A 24930-nucleotide genomic window follows, 5' to 3' on the forward strand; every position below is an offset into this window, starting at 1 on the left:
ATCAATTCAAAGTCCTGCCCTACAGACTGTCTGGCTCCTCGCACGTTTACAAAGTGCATCGATGCAGTACTCGCGCCTCTGAAACGGAGCGCCATACGCATTTTGAACTACCTCATTGACTGGCTATTACTGGCCCAATGAGGCGCTGTTATGCCAGAACAGGGATTTATTGCTCCAAAATCTGCACAGCCTAGGCCTCAATGTCAACTGGGCGAAGAGTACGCTCTCCCCTAGCCAACAAATCTCCTTTTTGGGAGTCTGTCTCGACTCCATGAGCGAGCGTGCGCATCTCACAAGCGAGTGCATTCAGGCCATTCTCCAGTGTCTGTCTCAGTTCAAACTGGGAAAAGCACTTTCATGTAATCTGTTTCAAAAAGCATTGGGGCTTATGGTGTCAGCATTCAATTAGGTCTTTTACACATGTGATCTCTTCAGTACTAGCTCAAGCACCGCATGCCACGACATGCCTGGTGCCTGTCATATGCACATACGCAGACATAAGTCTGAGAGGACAAGGAAACGATTCTATTGTTGCGCCAAAGTGTCCCAATCAGTCCTAGTTTCCAGAAATTATAGAGATTTTGGACAGCCCTCCATGGGAAATACCACTGAGGAGGGATCTCCTCTCTCAAGTGCAGGGAACAATCTAGCATCCCCAGCCCAAGCTGTGGAACCTGCATGTGTGGCCCCTGAACGAATGCGCTAAACATGCCAGAACTGACTCAGTTATGAACACCATTTTACAGGCTAAAGCGCCATCTATAAGACGCCTTTACACACTAAAATGGAATGTGTTCACTATTTGGTGCTTTTCACGTGGCAAAGACCCAATGATCTGGCCCACACATGAAATTCTTACATTTCTTCAAGAGCGATTGGACGCAGGGCTCACGCCGTCAATGCTCAAAGATTATGTGGTGACTATATATGCATATCATGTACCTGAAGCCGGCACCTCTATAGGAAGACATGATTTAATCATAAAGTTCCTTATGGGAGCGAGGCGGCTATGTCCCCCTCACCCTGCTACAGTCCCGACTTGGGACCTAACTTTGGACCTAAAAGTGGTCCCCCTTTGAGTCTCTGGACTCTGATTTGCATGTGCTTTCTCTTAAGACTGCATTACTGCTGGCTTTGGCCTCAGTAAAATGGGTAGGTGATTTTCAAGGACGGTCAGTCAACAATTCATACCTGATGTTTGGTCCAGGTTTTTCAAAAGCCACTGTCAAACCTAGAAAAGGCTATGTGCCTAAGGTTTTAAACACACCCTTCAGAGCACAGGTGGTTCACCTTCAAGCCTTTTTCCCTCCTACATTTAATTCGGATGAGGAACAGTCCTTGCATTTGTTATGCCCTGTGTGACCACTTCACACATATGTTGAGCTCTTTGTGTGCTATGGATGATGCACAAAAGGAATGTACATCTCCAAGCAGAGACTTACTCACTGGAGCTTACGAATCACAGGGGGCAAATTGCCCGGTTGGTGTTAAAGCACATTCAACTAGAGGTATGGCCTCTTCATGGGCATGGACGAACAGTGTGTCCTTACAAGACATATGTTTTGCAGCAGGATGGTCTTCTCAAAACATATTTGCAAAGTTTTACAACCTAGACGTAACATCTGTCTCATCACAAGTAATTTCTCTCTAGAGTGCTAGCCATTTCGTTGGCCAAACTTATACTTATGCCCCTCTTTTTAAGTACAGACTCCCCATCATTTTGCACAACCACCTGCATTCAGACCGTCACATTGAAACACTATGGGTTGGTCTGAAATAGTTCCCTATTTCAGTAGTCAGGGCACTGATCAGCGAGTCTTTTTTGGGCTGTCTCATTCGAAAATCGTTCCAGTACACTGAAGCCTTCGCTCCCTAAAAAAAGCCCACAATGCACTGTAAGAACCGTTCTTGCTCACTATGTTCCCTAATCTTTAAAGATGAGCACAAATGTAAAAGTATGAAGTCCAAGCCTTATTTTCTCTTTAAAAAAGATGTTGTTTGTAATTTCTTACATTAATAATTACCATATTTTATTTGTTAAAAGAATGTTTAAAATGCACTCCAATATATTTTTATTTCTTTATTTATGCCATTTATCAGTTTTAATAACATTGAACTTTTGAATATCTTCAACGAAAATGAACGATAGTGTACATTTATACCGTGATGGAGCTGATTAATAACAGCTAGTTAACGTGTCGCAGGTGATTGAGTCATAAGTGTCCCAATGTTCAGTTGATCAGTACCCGAATTCAGAGCCCGATTTCATGTTTATGATTCGCGACATAGGGAGATAGGGAGATTGAGACACAGGGAATATGTATTAGAAAAATCTAAAATGAAGATATTTGCAGTTGCATGTGTAAACTGGAATGGATCAGGCTGCCCACGTACAAGCACACAGGAAGTGACTACAGCTCCCATCTCATCCATCTTCATTAGTACTAGCTGCATGCATCACAGGTTAACACCATATGTTACCCACAGTGGACTGCGCACTGCATACTGGTGCCATCACAACATTGGCCGCAAGTGCTTACATGCTTACACTGTCTGATCAGTTTAAAAGCAGGTTTCAAGGGACACTGTGATATGAAATATAAAAAACAGAAGAGTGATAACAGTACCAAATTTAGCAGGAACCAAAGCAGCTGTGCAGTACCAACCATAGCAAGCGGAAGTGGCCCCATAAAGTATTTGGATACTTGAAAATGTATGAATGTCATTGCATTAGATAGAAAATATCAAACGAAGAGGCATTTGCAAACAAATAATGCTGAATTTTTTTCTCAGAACAAACTTCACTTTTCTTAGCCATTTTTTGCAATTACTTTGAACAATTCTCAAGGTGTTTTTTAGTGAATGTATGAAGTCAGTTCCCCTCAAGTTCACACAGGTGTGCTAGTAGAGTAACCAGTAGCACTTTATTTTACAGTAATGTTCTAAATTTGCGGGCGGCACGGTGGTGCAGCGGTTAGCACTGTCGCCTCACAGCAAGAAGGTCGTGGGTTCAAACCCTGGTTGCCCCGGCCTATCTGTGTGGAGTTTGCATGTTCTCCCCGTGTCTGCGTGGGTTCTCTCCGGGTACTCCGGCTTCCTCCCACCATCTAAAAAGACATGCAGGCTAGGTTAATTGGTGTCTCCAAAAAAAAAATTGCCCTAGGTGTGGATGTGGATGTGGATGTGGAGGTGAGTGTGAGTGTATGTCTGTCTATGTGTGGCCCTGCGATGGACTGGCGTCCTGTCCAGGGTGTCCCCCGCCTTTCGCCCAATGTTAGCTGGGATAGGCTCCAGCCCCCCGCGACCCTGTATACAGGATAAGCGGTTGACGATGGATGGATGGATGGATGGATGGTTGGTTCTACATTTGCATACTATATAATTACAACAACTATAGTCATTACTAGGTCCTAAACTTAACCCATTTTAAGTACATGAAGTTACCTAATTTTACGAAGTACTTTCTTAGATAAGTACACTGTAAGTATACTGAAAGTACACATACTGTAAAATAAATTGCAACTGAGTAACCACAGCACTTTAAATATGGACATTTATCACTAACATTTGAAAACCAGAAAGTGTCCAAATATATATAGAGTTGTCATTTAAAGTGATAGTTCATCTCTCATTATTTACTCACCTTCATGCTATCCCAGCTGTGTGACTTTTCTCTTCTGCTGAACACAAACGAAGATTTTTAGAATACCTCAGCTCTGTAGGTCCATATAATGCAGGTGAATGGTGGCCAGAACGTTCAAGCTCCACGAAGCACATAAAGGCAGCAAATAATCCATACGACTCAAGTGGTTAAATCCATATCTTCAGAAGCGATATGATAGGTGTGGGTGAGAAACAGATCAATATTTAAGTCCTTTTTTACTATAAATTCTCCTTCTTGCCAGTAGGTGGCGATATGCATGAAGAATGTGAATTGTACTAAGAATGCGAATTGCCAAAAACAAAAGAAGAAGAATGTGGACGTGAATTTATAGTATTAAAAGGATTAAATGATGAGAGAATTTTCACTTTTGGGTGAACTGTTCCTTTTAAACAAACTTATTTTTGTGTTTGTGCTTGTGCTCTCTCACATTAAAATACATTTTATTCAATGCACTGACATTCACACATTGGCCCACTGTATACAGGTAAATATACAGAAATTATACTAGATGAAAGCTGACAGCAGCTGTAAGCATCCATATGTCTTCTAGACCTCTTGATGATCTCAAGAGAGGGTTTAATTTTAAGAGGCACTCAATGCTCAACTTTTTTTAGTTTGAAAAGGTCATTGGAGTGTTATGAAGACTAGCTTCTGAGCTTATTAAAAAGTCAGGCTAATTCTATGCAGAGCAGCATGGAGCTTCACTGCAGCTTCTTCACAGCCCGCTGTGCAAAACAGGTTGGATGGATGAGAGGCGATCCCCACCTGGCAGCTGCCCATCCATCCATTTATTCAATGCCTGTCCCTGCCTCACACTGGGGAACAAAATCATCGAGTTTTATGGACAAACCAAGCTCTGCTTCACATCTTATGGCTCAATGGCCACAAAAGTCGCCACAGAAGACAAATAATAAAAAGAAAATTCTCTCTCTCACTCTTGCATAAACATGCATGTTTGTTTCGTCTATGAGCCGTTCCCACTGGATGCATTCTTGCGCACAAAAACAGTGAGGCAGAGAGCAATGGAACGGAACACTAGAAATATCAAGATGCGTTTTTAAATGATAAATTTCATTTAACATGACACGGCATCTTAAAAACACGATGCTCATGGTTTGAGGTGCTGAACAACAGCAAAGTGTGATGCAATGGTTAAAGACATCCGTCTACCACATGTTTACATATACAAACATCTGAAAAACAGCACAGACAGATGCAAGAATGCGTTCTGTGTGAATGACTCCCTAGTCAGAATATATGGACAGGGCTGTAGTTCTGGCACATTGCGGTCAACGGCTATGTTCGGAAGAGCATACAACCATAAAACCCTTGTTGTATGTATACTCTGCATAGTATGCAAATTTCAGAGTTTGTTTCATGGAATACTGTATCCTGCAATGCAAGCGCTCAACTTGACCTTCCTGTTCCATTGTGATATAATATCAAAACTTTAAGTGTCGTTTTTTTACATCTCGTTCTTGACTCATTATTTTATCGGACTGCTGACTGTTAAGACATTTTTACACAAAAATTTATTAAAATGCAAAATATTATAATTATATTAGGTGTCTTTAACTATGTACTGACATCAAAATACTTACAACACAATGTATTTATTGTGTAACTATATATTGTTCATAAAAATTCTCACAAAATTCACTTTTGCTGCTACTGAGTTTGAGTGGCAGATTTAGGGTAAGTGTTGGGGTAGGGGTAGGGTTAGGGATAAGGTTAACAGTGTACCTATAGATGTAATTAAATGCAGGTAATCTAAACATAAGTACAACGCAACAAGTAAAGTGTATCAAATGCTTAAGTAAATTGTAGTTACAGGAATAGTCCAGGTTCAATACAAGTCAAGTTATATTGACAGCTTGTGTGGCATAATGTTGATTACAAAAAAATAAACAATATGCATGTTGATGTGATTTTAGTCTGAAAAAATAGCTTACTAATCTTTTCTGTATAAAGTTATAGGCAATTTTACAACTTTGTTGCCATTATGACGTAAAGCTGTAAACCCCAAAACCTTAGAACAACCATAACAACAACTTTACAGCTCAAATAATACACAAGATTTAACAGAAGCATTATTGTAATTGATTTTATAAAATTATAAGCTTCACATTTCTGCCTTAAACCCTTAAAACATTGGCCTCATTCACTTTTATTGTATGTGTATTACGGTAGCCTTGATTTTTGCTTCACTCTCTTTTTTTATGAAAAGGAGGTACAAGTCGAAATTATTTTTTGTTGTAATCAATATTATGCCAAAAATGCTGTTGACTGAGCTTAACTTGTATTGAACCAGGATTATTATAAAGTGGGTCCTTTATAAATTAACTGGACACCAGTTGCTGAATTAAACAAAAGTATTGTAATGAGATCCTGTGAAAAAAAGAGAGGAAATGTGATAACAATGTAGCATACTACTGTTTGAAATTTTCATTATAGAATAATGCTTCCCATTTCACTTACTGATTTAAAAATGTAGCTGGCAGTATAGTAGATAGTTACTATTAAGCTATTGAGCTAGTATTCCATTCCAAACATAGCCAAAAACACCACACAGAAAGAAGCACAGCAGACACCTAAATAAAAAAAAAATTGTTCTTTCTTTCCAAAGAGAAATTCTATTCTCTCTTTAGCATTAACTGCTTTTATTCATTTTTACAAGACCACCAACTCTGGAGTTCAATCACTTTCATAGACTGAGTTGTGATCCACTCTCTCATCCACAAAGTTCCCTAATAATACCATATTCCCCAAATGTGTTTGTAATGTGGGCAATCAGTTTCAGTAATGGATGCTTGTCAGTTTTATGGCAGGCGTGTGTCTGATCTGTGCTACCATCAAAGTGCTTTACTACCCTCTTGTGGGCAACAACTGAAAGAGCTGAAGATTTTAGAGAAGTATTTGGCCACTTTCTAAAAGCCCAGCCCATAAGCAATTAAATGAGTACTTTGAAACTAACTTAAAATATAATCATTATTAATGGTTATTGGAAGCCATCCCTAATTCCATTGTAGGGATAAGGATTTGACAGTCTGACCTCAAATAAATTACGTGACTGGAGATATTTATACTGATTTGTGATAGGAACCACGTAATACTGCAGTGATTTGAACAAACGACCAACCTTAAAAGTAATAAACTAATAAACAGACCTACAACTGTTCCTGTACTGGCTACAGGAATGTATGATAGCTTTATATTCAGAACATCCAAGAAATCTTCTTGCAAATCCCTAGCAACCAAAAAACACACTAAAAACCACTCATAACACAACACGTTGGCATCATGGTGAACAGTTTTGCACGGTCAAGCAACACTCTAGTTTATATTATAATTACACCTTGAAAAATGTTAAAGCCCTAAAATACCTCCAGGCTTGAAGATCGGTCAAAAATTAGTCACTGAGCATTTTATGCATGATAAATGATAAATATCAGCTCATGCAGTAAACATTTACATGTGAAAATCAAACTTAAATGGTCTGTCAGTTGCATTGGATTAATAGTTTACCAGTCACGGTCTTGCTTTTTGATGCTGAAGAATATCTGGCAAGTACTTTCACAACTTGCTGTCAGTTGCACCATATATTTTTGGATGGAAGTTGACAGCTACCACTGACATTGACAAATGCAGTGCAAATTATTTCTCAAAACATCTATTCTTAACACAATAATTCAGACGGGTGGTCTGAATACATGCTAGTGAATATTTTCAAATAATAAAAAGAAGTATATCTCCATCACTGTGAACACTGCATACCAGTGAACACACAGATAAACAACATAGATGGCCATAGACAACTACTCTGAAAATTCTTAAAGTTCTAAATTAAAGTTCATAGGAGAGTACCGGTATTTGTAAAGTGCTGAGAATGGTAAAGCATTCGCAATTATCTTATATATATTTTTTATTATTATAATTTGTTTTCCAATTCAAGCCAACACTACACTCTTCAAGCTACACTGACTTTCCCAATAGGGGCTGTGATTTCAGCTGTGAAGCTTTGCTGTTAGCTTCAGTATTTGGTAACCTGTTTAAGGCATACAAAAAATAAAAAAGGTACTTTAGTTAATTAGTTAATTGGTAGGCCAATTATTACTAGTGTACAATACTATAAGTATTAAGCTGCCCGGTCTCCAGTGTTCAGGGGTAACGAAATACATGTAACAGGATTACATATTTAAAATACAAAATATAAGTAACTGTATTCCACTGCAGTTACAATTTAAATAATTGGTAATTAGAATAGAGTTACATTCAAAAAGTTGATTACCGAAGAGATTACTTTGCATTTTATTGTTATTTGTTTCATTTAATATTTAGTCCTTTCAGATGGAAAACAATTATTTATATATATATATATATATATATATATATATATATATATATATATATATATATATATATATATGATGTGATCCAAAGTGCATTTGAACCGTGGTGAAACACTTGTTTATGATGTTTTACATTCATACGAGCAGACAGAGAAGTACGTTTGAAGTTTGGAGTAGAAGAAATGGAAATAAACCTTGTGTAAATAGTCAGCTTTACACTAAGCTAAAATGCTATTTCTAGCCATTTTACATGCAAATGTTACCAGTCATGATCATATTTTTTTTATCAAGATAATTCACGTTAGATCATAATTAATTTTTTCTAGTAAGACCTTTGATATTAGGGCAAAAATCGTATTCTTGATTATAAATGTTGTATTGTTTTCCAGCAAAAATATCTAAAAATCCTTAAAACAAGATCAATTTGATTATTTTGTTTTAGAAACAACACTGCATAAGATATTTAGGTTTTTCAGAGAATGTATTTTTAACATGTGCATTTTGTCTTACTGTATTGGCAGAGTTTTTATAGTCAAAACAAATGAAAAAAATCTACCAGTGCTGAAGAAGTAATCCAGAATATTTTGAATACGTTACTGACCTTGAGTAATCTAACAGAATATGTTACAAATTACATTTTACAGCATGTATTCTGTAATCTGTAGTGGAATACATTTCAAAAGTAACCCTCCCAACCCTGCCGGTCTCTATGTATGTATGTATGGATATATATATACATATATATATATATATATATATATATATATATATATATATATACACACACACACACACTTATGGCCAAAAGTTTGGAATAATATACAGATTTTGCTCTTATGAAAATAAATTGGTACAGTATATTATATAGTTATTGGTTATAGGTATACACAGTGCATCCGGAAAGTATTCACAGCGCTTCACTTTTACCACATTTTTTTATGTTACAGCCTTATTCCAAAATTTATTAAATTCATTATTTTCCACAAAATTCTACAAACAATACCCCATAATGACAACGTGAAAGAAGATAATTTGAAATATGTACATAAGTATTCATAGCTTTTGCCATGACACTCAAAATTGAGCTCAGGTGCCCATTGATCATACTTGAGATGTTTCTACAACTTGATTGGAGTCCACCTGTGGTAAATTCAGTTGATTGGGCATGATTTGGAAAGGCACACACCTGTTTATATAAGGTCCAACAGTTAACAGTGCATGTCAGAGCACAAACCAAGCCATGAAGTCCAAGGAATTGTCTGTAGACCTCCGAGACAGGATTGTATCAAGACACAGATCTGGGGAAGGGTACAGAAACGTTTCTGCAGCAATGAAGGTCCCAATGAGCACAGTGGCCTCCATTATCCATAAATGGAAAAAGTTTGGAACCACCAGGACTCTTCCTAGAGCTGGCCGCCCAGCCAAACTGAGCAATACGAGGACAAGGGCCTTAGTCAGGGAGGTGACCAAGTACCCGACGGTCACTCTGACATAGCTCCAGCATTTCTCTGTGAAGAGAGGAGAACCTTCCAGAAGAAAAAACATCTCTGCAGCACTCCACCAATCAGGCCTGTAGAGTGGCCAGATGGAAGCCACTCCTCAGTAAAAGGCACATGACAGCCCACCTGGAGTTTGCCAAAGGACTCTCAGACCATGAGAAAAAATTCTCTGGTCTGATGAAACAAAGATTGAACACTTCGGCCTGAATGGCAAGCTTCATGTCTGGAGGAAACCAGTCACCGCTCATCACCTGGCCAATACCATCCCTAAAGTGAAACATGGTGGTGGCAGCATCATGCTGTGGCGATGTTTTTCTGCGGCAGGAACTGGGAGACTAGTTAGGATCGAATGAAAGATGAATGCAGCAATGTACAGAGACATCCTTGATGAAAACCTGCTCCAGAGCGCTCTGGACCTCAGACTGGGGCAAAGGTTAATCTTCCAACAGGACAATGACCCTAAACACACCGCCAAGATAACAAAGGAGTGGCTACCGGACAACTCTGTGAATGTCCTTGAGTGGCCCAGCCAGAGCCCAGACTTAACCCGATTGAACATCTCTGGAGAGATCTGAAAATGGCTGTGCACCAATGCTCCCCATCCAGCCTGATGGAGCTTGAGAGGTCCTGCAAAGAACAATGGGAGAAACTGCCCAAAATAGGTGTGCCATGCTTGTAGCATCATACACAAAAAGACTAGAGGCTGTAATTGGTGCCATTGTTGCTTCAACAAAGTATTGAGCAAAGGCTGTGAATACTTATGTACATGTGATTTTTTTTAATTTTTTTTTTTTTTTATAAATTTGCAAAGATTTCAAACAAACTTCTTTCACATTGTCATTATGGGGTATAGTTTGTAGAATCTTGAGGAAAATAATTAATTTAATCCATTTTGGAATAAGGCTGTAACATAACAAATTGTGGAAAAAGGTGAAGCTCTGTGAATACTTTTTGGATGCACTGTAGTTATATACAGGTCCTTCTCAAAAAATTAGCATATTGTGATAAAGGTCATTATTTTCCATAATGTAATGATAAAAATTAAACTTTCATATATTTTAGATTCATTGCACACCAACTGAAATATTTCAGGTCTTTTATTGTTTTAATACTGATGATTTTGGCATACAGCTCATGAAAACCCAAAATTCCTATCTCAAAAAATTAGCATATTTCATCCGACCAATAAAAAAGTGTTTTTAATACCAAAAAAAGTCAACCTTCAAATAATTATGTTCAGTTATGCACTCAATACTTGGTCGGGAATCCTTTTGCAGAAATGACTGCTTCAATGCGGCGTGGCATGGAGGCAATCAGCCTGTGGCACTGCTGAGGTGTTATGGAGGCCCAGGATGCTTCGATAGCGGCCTTAAGCTCATCCAGAGTGTTGGGTCTTACGTCTCTCAACTTTCTCTTCACAATATCCCACAGATTCTCTATGGGGTTCAGGTCAGGAGAGTTGGCAGGCCAATTGAGCACAGTAATACCATGGTCAGTAAACCATTTACCAGTGGTTTTGGCACTGTGAGCAGGTGCCAGGTCGGTGCTGAAAAATGAAATCTTCATCTCCATAAAGCTTTTCAGCAGATGGAAGCATGAAGTGCTCCAAAATCTCCTGATAGCTAGCTGCATTGACCCTGCCCTTGATAAAACACAGTGGACCAACACCAGCAGCTGACATGGCACCCCAGACCATCACTGACTGTGGGTACTTGACACTGGACTTCAGGCATTTTGGCATTTCCTTCTCCCCAGTCTTCCTCCAGACTCTGGCACCTTGATTTCCGAATGACATGCAAAATTTGCTTTCATCCGAAAAAGTACTTTGGACCACTGAGCAACAGTCCAGTGCTGCTTCTCTGTAGCCCAGGTCAGGCGCTTCTGCCGCTGTTTCTGGTTCAAAAGTGGCTTGACCTGGGGAATGCAGGGATGTTTCTACTCCAGACTCAGTCCACTGCTTCCGCGAGGTCCCCAAGGTCTGGAATCGGGTCCTTCTCCACAATCTTCCTCAGGGTCCGGTCACCTCTTCTCGTTGTGCAGCATTTTTTGCCACACTTTTTCCTTCCCACAGACTTCCCACTGAGGTGCCTTGATACAGCACTCTGGGAACAGCCTATTTATTCAGAAATTTCTTTCTGTGTCTTACCCTCTTGCTTGAGGGTGTCAGTGATGGCCTCCTGGACAGCAGTGAGGCCGGCAGTCTTACCCATGATTGCGGTTTTGAGTAATGAAACAGGCTGGGAGTTTTTAAAAGCCTCAGGAATCTTTTGCAGGTGTTTAGAGTTAATTAGTTGATTCAGATGATTAGGTTAATAGCTCGTTTAGAGACCCTTTTCATGATATGCTAATTTTTTGAGATAGGAATTTTGGGTTTTCATGAGCTGTATGCAAAAATATCAGTATTAAAACAATAAAAGACCTGAAATATTTCAGTTGGTGTGCAATGAATCTAAAATATATGAAAGTTTAATTTTTATCATTACATTATGGAAAATAATGAACTTTATCACAATATGCTAATTTTTTGAGAAGGACCTGTAGTAGATAATAGTTTGTATAAGCCTAATTGTTTTTAAATTAATTGTAATATGACTTTTTGTCCAAATCATAGCTTCTGATAATGTTCAGGAGCTTCAGTTAATGTTCACATCAACCATCAGAATGGGGTTAAAAATGTGATCTGTGATTTCCACCATGGCATGATTGTTGGTGCCAGATGGGCTGGTTTTAGTATTTCAGTAACTACTGATCTTCTGGGATTTACACACACCGCAGTCTCTTGAGTTTACTCAGAATGGTGCCAAAAACAAAAAAACATCCAGTGAACAGCAGTTCTGTGGACGGAAATGCCTGGTTAATGAGAAAAGTCAATGGAGAATTGTCAGACTGGTTCAAGCTGACAGAAAGGCTATGGTAACTCGGACAACCACTCTGTACAATTGCAGTGAGAAGAATAACATCTCAAAATGCATAACACGTCAAACTGTGAGGCAGATGGGCTACAAAAGCAGAAAACCATGCAGGGCACTTTATTAGGACCATCGTGTTCCTAATAAAGTGCCCAGTGAGTGTATATACAGTATGTGTTTGTGTATATATAAATGCATGTAGCCTATCCTTGTGGCTAAACAAAATTGTGGATATTGAAACAAGTCCATGAGCAAACAAACTTACAAACTTTTAATTGATGGCAAGATAGTAGAGCTAGAGGTGGAGTAAGGCACTACCAATGAAGCCATGTCAATAAATAGAAAATGTACAGCACATAAAGCAAAAAAACATGAACCACTTGCAAGAAACACTCACCTGGGAGACTCCAAAGTCCAGAAACTTCTAGAGTCTTCAATTTCATTTCCAAATCAGTTACTCGATTTCCTAGAATTCTATGAGGTGTAATAAATTCATCCAATAAAGATTTTTCAAATATTTGTGCATACAGGTTTTCTGAATATGTAGGTTTTGATATATTTGAACGTTGGTAAAAGCTCCGCTATGAATGATGACAGATGGACTCATAAGATCTAAATGGGCACAATTGCATAGACTACCAAACAAAAACTATTTTAAAGAGCATAATTGAGATACACACACACACACACACACACACACACACACACCTGTTGGTCTGCTTCTGGTGTTGAATGATTAAGTTCTTCTCATGAATGGTCTCCAGTAACGCTGTTGCTAAAGACTTCAGATCAGAGATAGACTGAGGTGTGGCTGGTAGACTGCAACCATTATCCTCTGATAACAGCTCTTGCACTGCAGACAGCAAGAATAAGGTTTTTGTGTGTATGCACAAGTGTATGCAGTCATTTGATATGCTGAATTTCAACATATCTTCACTTCCTTGTCCATTAAATTCTTAAATTTTCTAGGAAAGTCCTGGATAAGACAAATAATTCACATAATCACCTTGTTTAGGTGAAAGGACTCCAGTAAGAGCACTACTGTTAGACTTGCCCCCAATTTTTGAGTTTCTTCTTCGATCCAAAGCAGTCTGCAAGATATCCAGACAAACAGCAATCATTCATTAATAATTTTGTGTATGTTAGAAACCAAATATTGAGTGTTATGGAATTAATACTTATTCATTGAAAACAAAAAACACATAGGCTTACCTTATATTTCTGTATGTTACTCTTCAAAAGGCTGACCTCCTCTTGAACATGTTTTAATCTCTCATGTAAATATCTGTGAAGGAATAAGACATTACCTTTCACTCTAAATCTGAACGGAACACTGGAAAACATCAGCCAACCAAAACTCAGATCAGATTACTAGAGGATCATGACTTTCATTTCATGACTACCATTACAAATTATCTATTTGGAAACTATAGAATATGATTTTTTTTGGTGGTCGCTGGTTTTACATGGTTTCGTCTACGTAATGTATTCATCTGTAATTTATGATTGTCTAAATTCTTGATCAGCTGGTGTGGCCAATATCAATTCTGTAGACCATGGTGGCCATGCTGGTAAGGATTTGTAGACCACAATGGACTAGCAAAAAAAAAAAAAAAAAAACATGTTCCAAGCTAGACCAGTGGCTCTTAACAAACTTCCAAGGGGACTGTAAGATGACTCAAAACATTTAAAAAAAATCTGATTAAAATAATTGAACTTAATTAAAATGCTAAAAACCACTAAAAATGGATGTTGATAAGGCCTACAACTTAAAAGAATAATACAAATTCCAGCAGGACACTGACCTAATGATTTAAGTCACATTTAGAATATCTGAAGGCAAACATGACTAGTAAGAAAAGGAGTAGGATTGAACAAGGTGTCAATAATTTGTCATTTGTCCATGAAAATCCAGATTTAAACCCTTTAATTTATCTAAATTGAACTTGCCTTCATGAAAATGTACCATTGTTCTTCCATTTTTTAACAATGTCATTTGTAATGATAAAGACCACAATCACAGGTCAGACCATGACCATCTTTTTCCACAAATCGAAAAATACATTAATCTTTTTCTTTTTTTTACACTAATGGAAGAAAGTCCTGAGGGTCTGGATCAAAAGAAAGGTTAGTGAATGACAGAATAATCATTAATAACAAAAATGAAGTCTTATAGACTCACCTTAATCATTTTAATATGCATCTATATGAAATACCAGTTAGTGTTACTACAGTTAAAAGTTTAATTTGGATGTTGATAAAACCCTGGTAATCAATGTTAATGCATTTCACACAGTTGTCTCTTTACTTCATCAGTGCTGTTAATGTCAGGGCTGTCTAGCCATTTGAGAAGTTTAAATTCATCCATATAGAGCTTTATACTAGAACATTCACTTTATAATTCAAATGGATCACATTAGCCGCGATGTAAATCCCAACTGAATCACTTAAGTTTTGCTCTGCGCTGTCCAAGAGTTCTGGCTGAATCTCTGGAGCATGCTGATGTGTGCTGCGGCAGTTCGTGCAAAACCACGCTTCATTCGCCCTGCACAGATGCACGTGCCAGGTGTGAGAAGCATATTTACTACTTATTAAGTGCAGAACACAAGATGAATAAAATTCAATTTGTTTAGGCTATGGCTACCCGCCAAAATGGCTAGTAAGAGCCACTGATGATTTCTACCCACATTTGGCTGGTGTTAATGTCAAGCCTTGTAACATACATATACAGGGTTGGGGAGTAATGAAATACATGTAATGGGAATACGTATTTATAATACAAAATATAAGTAACTATTCTACTACAGTTACAATTTAAATCATTGATAATTAAAATAGTTACATTCAAAAAGTATTTGAAGATTACTGAAGAGATTACTAGGCATTTTATTGTCATTTGTTTAATTTAATATTTAGTCGTTTCAGATGGAAACATTTATACATATAAATGATGCGATCCAAAGTGCATTTGAACAGTGGTGAAACACTTTCTTATGATGTGTTAGATTCATACGAGCAGACAGAGAAGTATATTTGAAGTAAGTTTGGAGCAAAAGAAATAGAAATAAATCTTGTGTAAATAGTCAGATTTACGCTAAACTAAAATGCTAATTCTAGCCGTTTTACGTGCACGTTACCAGGCACGATCATATTTTTTATCAAGAAAATGAACGTTGGATTATAATTGATGTTTTCTATTAAGACTTTGATATTAGGACAAAAATCTTATTCTTGATAATAAATGTTGTATTGTTTTCCTGTAAAAATATCAAACAAATCCCTAAAATAAGATTCATTTGATTTATCTTGTTTTAGAAACAACACTGCATAACATATTTAGGTTTTTCAGAGAATGTCTTTTTAACATGTGTAACATGGCAGAGTTTTAAGTCAAAACAAGTGAAACAATCTACCACTGCTGAAGAAGTAATCCAAAGTATTTAGAATACGTTACTGACCTTGAGTAATCTAATGAAATACGTTACTGTAGCAGCGGGGGCGTGGTCGAGCGTCCGTCCATCCGGAGAGAGGGACAGAGGTAAGGGCACTTACATCTGAGCTAGATTATGTCTAACACCTGTCTCTAATTCCAGTGAGCATGGGGAGAGCAGCATATAAACGGCCATGCCACCAGCAGAGAGGCAGAGAGAGTCTGGCACAAGGAAGCCTATGATGCTTGTGAACCTAATGAGTTTATGTGTGAAGCTAATTAGTTTATGTTGTGAAGCTAAATGAGTTTGACTGTCTATGTGCATCTGAACTGTTGAGTCTGTGAAAGTGGCAAAGCATTGAAGTGGCTATTAAAAGCGTTACCTGAGTCTGGAATACCTGCTTCCATGTGTCCTCCTTCCCTAGTGTTGTGGAATCTTCCACAGTTACAAATTACATTTTACAGCATGTATTCCTTAATCTGTAGTGGAATACATTTCAAAAGTAACCCTCCCAACCATGCATGTATATAGCATTCAGAAAGTATTTCAGCGCTAAAGCAGCGATTACAGCCTTAAGTATTTTTGCGTATGATGTTACAAGCTTAACACATGAATTGAGGAATTTTCTGCAATTCTTCACTGCAGATCCTCTCAAGCTCTGTCAAGTTGGATGGGGACCGTCGTTGGATAGCAATTTTCAGGTCCCTCCAGAGATTTTCGATTGGGCACAAGGACTCAAGGACATTCACAGAGTTGTCCCTAAGCCACTCTTGAGTTGTCTTTCTGTGTGTTTAGGGTCATTGTCCTGTTGAACAAAGGTGAACCTTCATCCCAGTCTGAAGTCTGAGTGCTCTGGGCCAGGTTTTCATTAAGGATATCTCTGTATTTTGTTCAGCTTTCCTTCAACCCTGACCAATCACCCAGTCCCTGAGCGTCTTTTACCACGTCTTTTACCAAGGCCCTTCTCCCCTGATTGTTCAGTTTGGCCAGGCGGCCAGCTCAAGAAAGAGTCCTGGTTAGTCCAAACTTCTTCCATTTAAGAATTATGGAGGCCACTGTGCTCTTGGAAACCTTCAATGCAGCTGAAATGTTTTTAACCCTTCCCCAGATCTGTGCCTCGACACAATCCGGTCTTTGAGCTCTGCATGCAGTTCCTTCGACCTTTCCAAATCATATCCAATCAATTGAATTTGCCACAGGTGGACTCCAAGCAAAGTGTAGAAATATATCAAAGATGATCCAGAGAAATGGGATGCACCTGAGCTAAATTTCAAGTGTCATAGCAAAGGGTCTGAATACTTATGTCAATGTGATATTTAGTTTTTTCTTTTTTGTTTTCCTTCATTTTAATAAATCAAAAATCAGTTTTTTGCTTTATCATTATGGGGTATGGAGTGTAGATTGAAGTGAAAAAATAAATAATTTAAAGCACTTTCGTATAAGGCTGCAACATAACAAAATGTGAAAAAATGAAGGGGTCTAAATACTTTCTGAATGCACTGTATTATTAGTACTAGTGTGCAAAAAGTTTAGGCACTTGTGAAAAATGCTGCATTTTAAGGATTTCTTCAAAAATAATGTCATAAATAGTTTTGATTTATCAATTAACGTCATAAAAAGTCCAGTAAACAGAAAAAAATCAATATTTGGCATGGCCACCTTTGCCTTTAAACAGCTCCAGTTCTCTTTTACTTGGTTGTTGGCAGATAGGATGTTCCAAGCTTCTTGGAGAATTCGCTACAGGTCCTTTATCTATTTAGGCTATCTATTTATTGCTTCTGTATCTTTATGTTATCCCAGACTGACTCGATGTTCAGTGGGGGGCTCTGTGGGGTTCATGCAATCTGTTGCAGGGCTCCCTGTTCTTCTGTTCTATTCTATTTGGAAAATAAATGTTTGGTAGTCTAAAATGTACATATTTTTTATTTTTTTTTGCGAAACATCTTATGTGCCTATGACTTTTGGTTATCCGTTTTACCATAGTCTTTCTGTCAGCTCGAACCAATCTGGCCATTCTCCATTGACTTCTCTCAACAACAAGGCATTTCCATCAGCAGAACTGCCGCTCACTGGATGTTATTATAAGCTATTAAATTGGTCAGTGAGTGTATATACTGTATATACATAGTATCACATTAGCAAACCTATTGCACACAATGAGCAGAGGCGATAATTGATAGCTGGTAGTGGTTGGCTATATTAGCTAAAAATCACTGACTTGTTCTCCATGCAGAGGACATCCACGTCAATTATTCGTCTCTCCTGGCCGCCCAAAATGTGATTCAGCTCACGGTTGAGACGTTCAGCCTTCTCCTTGAACACAGTCTTCTCTGCCTTCATGTCCTGCAGTTCATCACTCACTGTCTTCAGACTGTGTTCAAGCTCCTCTCTCTTAAAAACAGTACAAGTGGTGAAACAATTGTCTTTATTTCTGAGAGCAAATCAATACTTTAATTTTCAATAGTGTTATACTTAAAGGAATATTCCTGGTTCAATACAAGTTAAGTTCAATGGACAGTATTTGTGGCATAATATTGATAACCAAAAAACAATTTTTGACTCATCCCTCCTCTTCTTTAAAAAACCCCCAGAAATACAGGTTGCAGTGAGGCACTTACAAAGTAAGTGAATGGGGTCAATCCATAAATGTTAAAATACTAATTGTTTCATAAGAATATGTTTTATATAATTAATATAAGGTCATAAAACTGCCTCCATAATAATTAGCTAAATTTAACCTAAATAGTTTGCTATTATAGCATTTCACACCAAAGTAAATCACAACATTCAAAGGGAATGTAAACTCTCCAAATACAGATGTATCTTTAAGAGACCCATATTACAGCTCAAGGGAAAGCAAAGAATTTACCTGCAGCGCTGCCTTTTCAAGTTGCCTGACCAGGTCTTCTCGCTCATGAGCAGGGAAATGTCTGAACCCAACTTCATCATCCCCAAGCCTCTGTTTTGTGATAGTCATTCTTAAAAGCTACAGGGAGATATGAGTGGGCTGATCACACTCTATCCATACTGAGGTCTAAAGACACTATGATTATATTGCACGTGCTTTTATTTGTAATGTACCTTATTGTCTCCCTGAATCTCACTTAGTCTCTGTGTGAGCTCATTCACCTCTTCTGAGAGCTGTTTATTCCTCTCCCGTGAATTCATCAACAACTGCGCCAAATTCACCTGAGTAAGAGAAGGACAGGAAGGTAGAGAGAAAGAAAAAACAATGACCTGAGAAAACAGTCACACAGAGAATGATTAAAATAACATGGTAATGTAAAACCTACTGTAAAAACAAACTTACCTGATATCGCTTTTCTGGAGGAAGTGAAGGTTCACCATCCTGGAATATATGATTAGATATACAGTATTCACACAATTAGGCTTTTCACACTAACCCTCAAGGCCACTTTTAAAACGTGGGTAAAGGGATAGTTCAGCCAAAAATGAAAATTATCTAATTATTTACTCAACCTCAGGCCATCACAAACTTTCTTTCTTCTTTCTTTCTTTCTAAGATGTTTAGCAAAACATCTCAGCTCTGTTGGTCCATCCAATGCAAGTGAATGGTGGCCAGAAATTTGATCCTCAAAAAATGCACATAAAGCGTAAAAGTAATTCACACGACTCCAGTGGTTAAATCTATATCTTCAGAAGCGATATGAAGTGTGGGTGAGAAACTGATCAATGGTCACTTTTTTTTACTATAAATGTCCACTTTCACTTACAGTTTTCTTCTTTTGTTTTTGAAGATTTGCATTCTTCAAGAAAATCACCAACTACTGGGCAGGGAGGAGAATTTATAGTAAAAAAAACTACTTAGATATTGATCTGTTTCTTACCCACACCTATCATATTGCTTCTGAAGACATGAATTTAACCACTGTAGTCATATGGATTACTTTTATGCTGACTTTATGTGCGTTTTGGAGCTTGCATTGAATGGACCAACACAGCTGAGATATTCTTCTAAAAATCTTTGTTTCTGTTCAGCAGAAGAAAGTCATACACATCTGGGATAGCATGAGGGTGAATCAATTATGTGAGAATTTGCATTTTTGAGTGAACTATTCTTTTAGCTATGTTTATAATTAGTAACATTGTTATCACCTACAACATTCTTGTACTAAAGGTATACAGTATGAAACAGTGTGGCGCTAGAATGTTGCAACAAGAGGTTCTTCGTCAGACAACCAATCATAAACAAAACAATAATTGTGTCATTAAAGGTGCTGTAAGCAATTTTAACCGTTCTACTTCAACGGGACTAAGCAGTTGGATTAGCTATTCCCCCTCTTTCCAAAACTCCACACTCCAAAAATACCAAATGAGTTTCACTGAGACCGATCTAGTGCAGAAACAGTTGTTAAAAACAACAGCAGCAAATGGCACCCTCAGCTGACAACTGTTATGAACAACATGGCTTGAAAATGTCAGTATGACTCAATAATTCACTGCTACTACAACACTATGAGAACATACAAAATGATTGACAGGTCCGTGGAGACATTGTTGTTTGCTGCTTACAGAGTCTACAGCTGTCACAGAGACCGGTGAGATATCTTACAAAACTTATTTGAGTAATACTGCTCATGGAGAAGGAACATTTTTTGTGCACCTTTCCATAACAAAATAGCTTACAGCACCTTTGCGTATCCATGCACTTTATAGTAAAAACAAACTTCAAGCACTGTTTTAGTTTTAGCGTCTGAATAAACTGTTAAAATGCTGAACAGTGACAACAAATAAGTTAACTGTGACAAAACTGACAGTATTATTTATTAGCAGGTTTAAGTTTTTAAAACAGGTTGCTTGCTCATTGTGTACTGCACTTGTCAAATTCATATTATTGACATTGTAAATACGCTAATAAGAATGTTAACCTAGAGTTTACAATCGTAAGGTGTGAAATCTTGAAATCTGACAACCCAGGATTAATTACTAACCCAGGGTTAAGTATGAACACTGTGAAACATGAAAAAAGAAGGAACCCTTGGTTACCAATTTCAATTTTGCTAAACTCAAACTGATGAAACAGGAGCATAAAAATGATCCTTTAAACTGAATTAAATTGAAAATTGTTATCAATTATAAATTTTTATGAAATTAAAAATTAAAGGACATCTAAAGACATACAATCAGTTCTCTGTATTTTTTCTTCAAGCCCTGGTGTCTCTCTTGAAGCTGGTTGGCCATCAGCTTGTATTGGTCTCTCTCCTGTTGACACGTGTCCAGCTCTTTAGAAAGAATGAGAAGGGCATCTTTCTTGCTCTCCAGCTTACGTTTGCATATCAAGAACTGCAGAAAAAAGGAGAAAAGCACCAATGTGGACATATACATTTGTGGTAAGACACAAAAATGTAACAAAATACATCATACTCGTAACGTGAATTGCGCATCGAAGAAATGTCAAGCTCCTGTGTATGTCATCGTCTGATAACTGGGTCTGAACAAGTTTGGATCTGTGCTTGTGAGTGTCTCCTAACACCAATGGCATAAGCCAACTGTGATGGCTTATGCCAATGTTACACTGGCATTTAATCATTAGCATCAAAATAAATATTTGGCTATGCTTGAAGGGAGATGATAAGACTTTTCATTCCAAAAATGAGAACTCACTTCAAAAGTACGTTTTGGATTATGCAAAGGATGGCCATGTTGATAAACCTTCTATACATATCTATCTGAAGGGATGACCGAGTGTAATGACAAAATAAACTGCTTTGTGAGTCATGTCACACATTAAACTTATTACAACTTTGTAGTTATGAGTTTTTCCTGGAATAATGTCTGGAATCTGGAAGTTCTTTCAATTTCACAAAATTGTATATAAATAAATCAGCACATTAACCAAAAAAAACAATATAAATTCAAATTTATTCCACTATGAATATGATTACGATTGTAGTATGTTTTAGGCTACATTCCATTAGGATTGAATGGTTTGTATTGGTTTCCATTACAGATATGCAGTGCTGGGTAGTAACAGATTGCATTAGATAATCAGATTACAAAATCAAGTACTTGAAATTTTATTAAAATGACCATTTAAAATACTCGTAATCGGACTACCATTACTTTTTAATAGATTACATGATTACATATTACCAAGGCAACATTATTAAATTGTTAATAATCATTATAATAATTTACATTTTGAGCATTTGCTCCTTTTACATTACAACAGTAAGATATGCACGCTAAGGAATAGGTGATGGACTATTACTAAGTAGTTAGGGTTAAAAGTACCTAGCAATGTCATTGCTGTTACTTTCAGGTTCATTACTGGTTGTTCATGTATTGTTTTACTTTTATGCACTTAAAATTAAGTAGATATGTTTTAAAAAAATATATAGTATTTCTTACTACCTCACCAATGGTGTGCAGCTCACACATTGAAATGAATTGCTTCAAAAGATCTAGTGGATAGGATCTTGCCCACAGGGTACACAATAGTTCAGTTGCAAAATGTTCAGCAAGTTGGTACAAAGCCTATCGCTCTACTGTTGTTGCTGATACAATGGAGTCCACTGCATGAAACTTGACATACAATTTGACACGATAGTTCATTGTGTGACTTAGTGGAACTCTACTGTTTTAATATAATTAAATATTGATGTTCAAAAGATAACATCTTGCACTCCAGCTTTGGTATAGGCGATAGACTAACAGTAAGAAGTAAGAGTTAAAAGTGTTTCGGTGTTTTTAGATGAAAACTTGATTTAGGCAACGTCATTGCTGTTGATTTTATGGTCATTCATTTTCTTTAAGTTATGATAATTTTATGTTGATTTTATGGTCATTAATGTTTGTTTGTTTTATGAACACAAAATTAATTTGCTGTCTCAGTGTCTTGAATTATAAACTTTGGCCACCCACTGTCATTGCTGTTAGATTTTATGTTTATTTCATTCATGTTATGTTTAATGCACTTATTAAAAATGTCATAAGGAGCTCTTTTGTGAGGCTATTTTTTGTTAGTAATAAAGAATGTAATACAGTTTCTTCCTCTTTGTACTTTTATGTTAAAATTATTATCCTACTCAAATGCATCTGATGTCAAATAAAACTGAATTAGGTTGAATTATAAAAGTAATCCAAAAGTAATCGGATTAGATACCCCCAATGTAATCTATGTGATTACGTTACTGATTGCATTTTTGTCATGTAATTTGTAATCAGTAACTGATTACTATTCACAAGTAATCCACCCAGCACTGTAGATACTGTATGTTTTGGTCCGTAATAGTATTGCTGACATATAACAGAAGAAACCCCATAGAGACCATTATAGTTTCCATTATATCCAATACAATTACCAATCTGTTAAAACCATTAATATTTCTGTGAGGGTTTCTATTGTTTTTTGTTTTCAGCAGGGTAGATATTGGAATGTATTAAATATGCTGTTTTAGTGGAGAACATTTAGATGAGCATTTCACACGTTTAATATATTAAAACTTGTATAACATTTTGACAGTTGTACTCTATTCAACTTCCCATTTCCTACAGTGCTAGCAGTCCCATATGGACACAACTCGTGCACGCAATAATTATTATCATGTTCGTGTTTTAGTTTAGCACTCACCTCGTTCACTAAACCTTGCCAGTCACTTTCCCCTCTCTTGGAAGAGTTCATTTCTTGCAGCGTTTGGCGATTTTATTCTCTGTTTTTGAAAATAACAGCTATAATACATTCGCGAGATATTCACCTCCTGCCCCTTTCAGACACTGTTTACTCTTTGTCAGCTGAGAGATCCGGGTTTGTGAAATACTGAACCATGATTGATAGCCAAAAGCGCCAGTGTGAACGAGTTGTATGTACAAATATATATTTATATATTTTGCAAAAAATGTATAAATAAATAAAAAAACAGAAGTGAAAGGTTATGTGTATTAGTTGCTTTTTATAGTAGAGGAGCATTAGACTAAATATCCATCCACTAGATGGCGTAAACAAAGTATGGAAAACACAAAAGATACAAGTAACACTTTACATTCCATTCGTTAACATTATTTAACAACACGAACTTACAATGAACAATACTTTTACAGTATTTATTAATATTGTTTCATGTTAATTTCAACTTATAGTAATATATTTTAAAAATCAAAAGTATATCTTGAAATTAGTTTAAATGCACTATGAACTAACATGAACAATTGTATTTTTAATTAACTAACATTAACAAAGATTAATAAAATGGAACTGAACCACTGATCTATATATATATATATATATATATATAGATCAGTGAATGGAACCTATTGTAAAGTGTTATGAAGATACTTAAAGGTGCACTGAGTAATGTTTGTCTTTGTGTCATCTTAGACTTATACTGACACCTAGCGGCTTGGATGCAGCATCATTTAAAATCAATAGTTTTCAGTTTCAGATGCCATTGTAGAAATTTTGTATTCACAGTCAGCCATGATTATTTTAATACATGGGTAAGCATGTCTAATAACAGGTCGGTTACTGAGATTAAGCGAGTAGTATTCGGCTGGTCATGTGATTCTAACATGGCAGCCCCCATGTGCGGACCCTCTCCATGTAGAATAAAACAGCTTTTTATAAGATAACTGATATGACTGGAGTCTTAATTTTAATGTTAGTGGTCATGATTTCCTACATATATTTAAAAATTACAATTCACGTCTTTAGGAGGTAAACATTATTAATGAGGAAAAAATTACTAAGTGTACCTTTAAATGTAAGGGCACAAAAAAATTACCAAAACTACTACCATTAGTTTTTACACATGGTATGTCGGCGCAAGGAGTAAAATGTAAATTAATATGATAATCATTCAATATAGGCTATCAAAGTAGCAAGTAATCTCCATCTGACCACCACAGTGATGGCGCTACAGTACTTTTACACCGTAGGCCTACAGTACTTGTAAATAGAAGTACAACAATATGAGCTATAACAGACATTTAAGAAATGCTAAGAGGCTTTGAAAACAAGTGTGAAAATTGCGAACAAGTAACCGTGAATATCAACGTAAAAAGAAAAAAAAATATGCTCCAAACAATGAAACACACAAGTGAACAATGAAATGTATCCAC

The 24930-nt window shown here is 36.9% G+C and overlaps 1 protein-coding gene across 1 annotated transcript in view; it reads right to left on the reverse strand.

Moving 5' to 3' along the window:
• Positions 1–23586, reverse strand: part of ccdc149a (coiled-coil domain containing 149a) — a 30010-nt gene extending 6424 nt beyond the window's left edge. The window contains exons 1-10 of the mRNA XM_052147841.1: positions 23447–23586; positions 20995–21156; positions 19163–19201; positions 18934–19041; positions 18722–18838; positions 18071–18243; positions 13634–13706; positions 13428–13512; positions 13130–13274; positions 12819–12895 (exon numbers count right to left, since the gene is read on the reverse strand). Of these exons, the coding sequence (XP_052003801.1) occupies positions 12819–12895; positions 13130–13274; positions 13428–13512; positions 13634–13706; positions 18071–18243; positions 18722–18838; positions 18934–19041; positions 19163–19201; positions 20995–21156; positions 23447–23497 (1030 nt within the window). The 5' untranslated portion in view covers positions 23498–23586. The remainder of the gene's footprint in view (positions 1–12818; positions 12896–13129; positions 13275–13427; positions 13513–13633; positions 13707–18070; positions 18244–18721; positions 18839–18933; positions 19042–19162; positions 19202–20994; positions 21157–23446) is intronic.
• Positions 23587–24930: the final 1344 nt, after the last annotated feature.

The sequence above is a fragment of the Xyrauchen texanus genome, chromosome 2, assembly GCF_025860055.1.
Source record: "Xyrauchen texanus isolate HMW12.3.18 chromosome 2, RBS_HiC_50CHRs, whole genome shotgun sequence".
NCBI classification, from domain to species: domain Eukaryota; kingdom Metazoa; phylum Chordata; class Actinopteri; order Cypriniformes; family Catostomidae; genus Xyrauchen; species Xyrauchen texanus.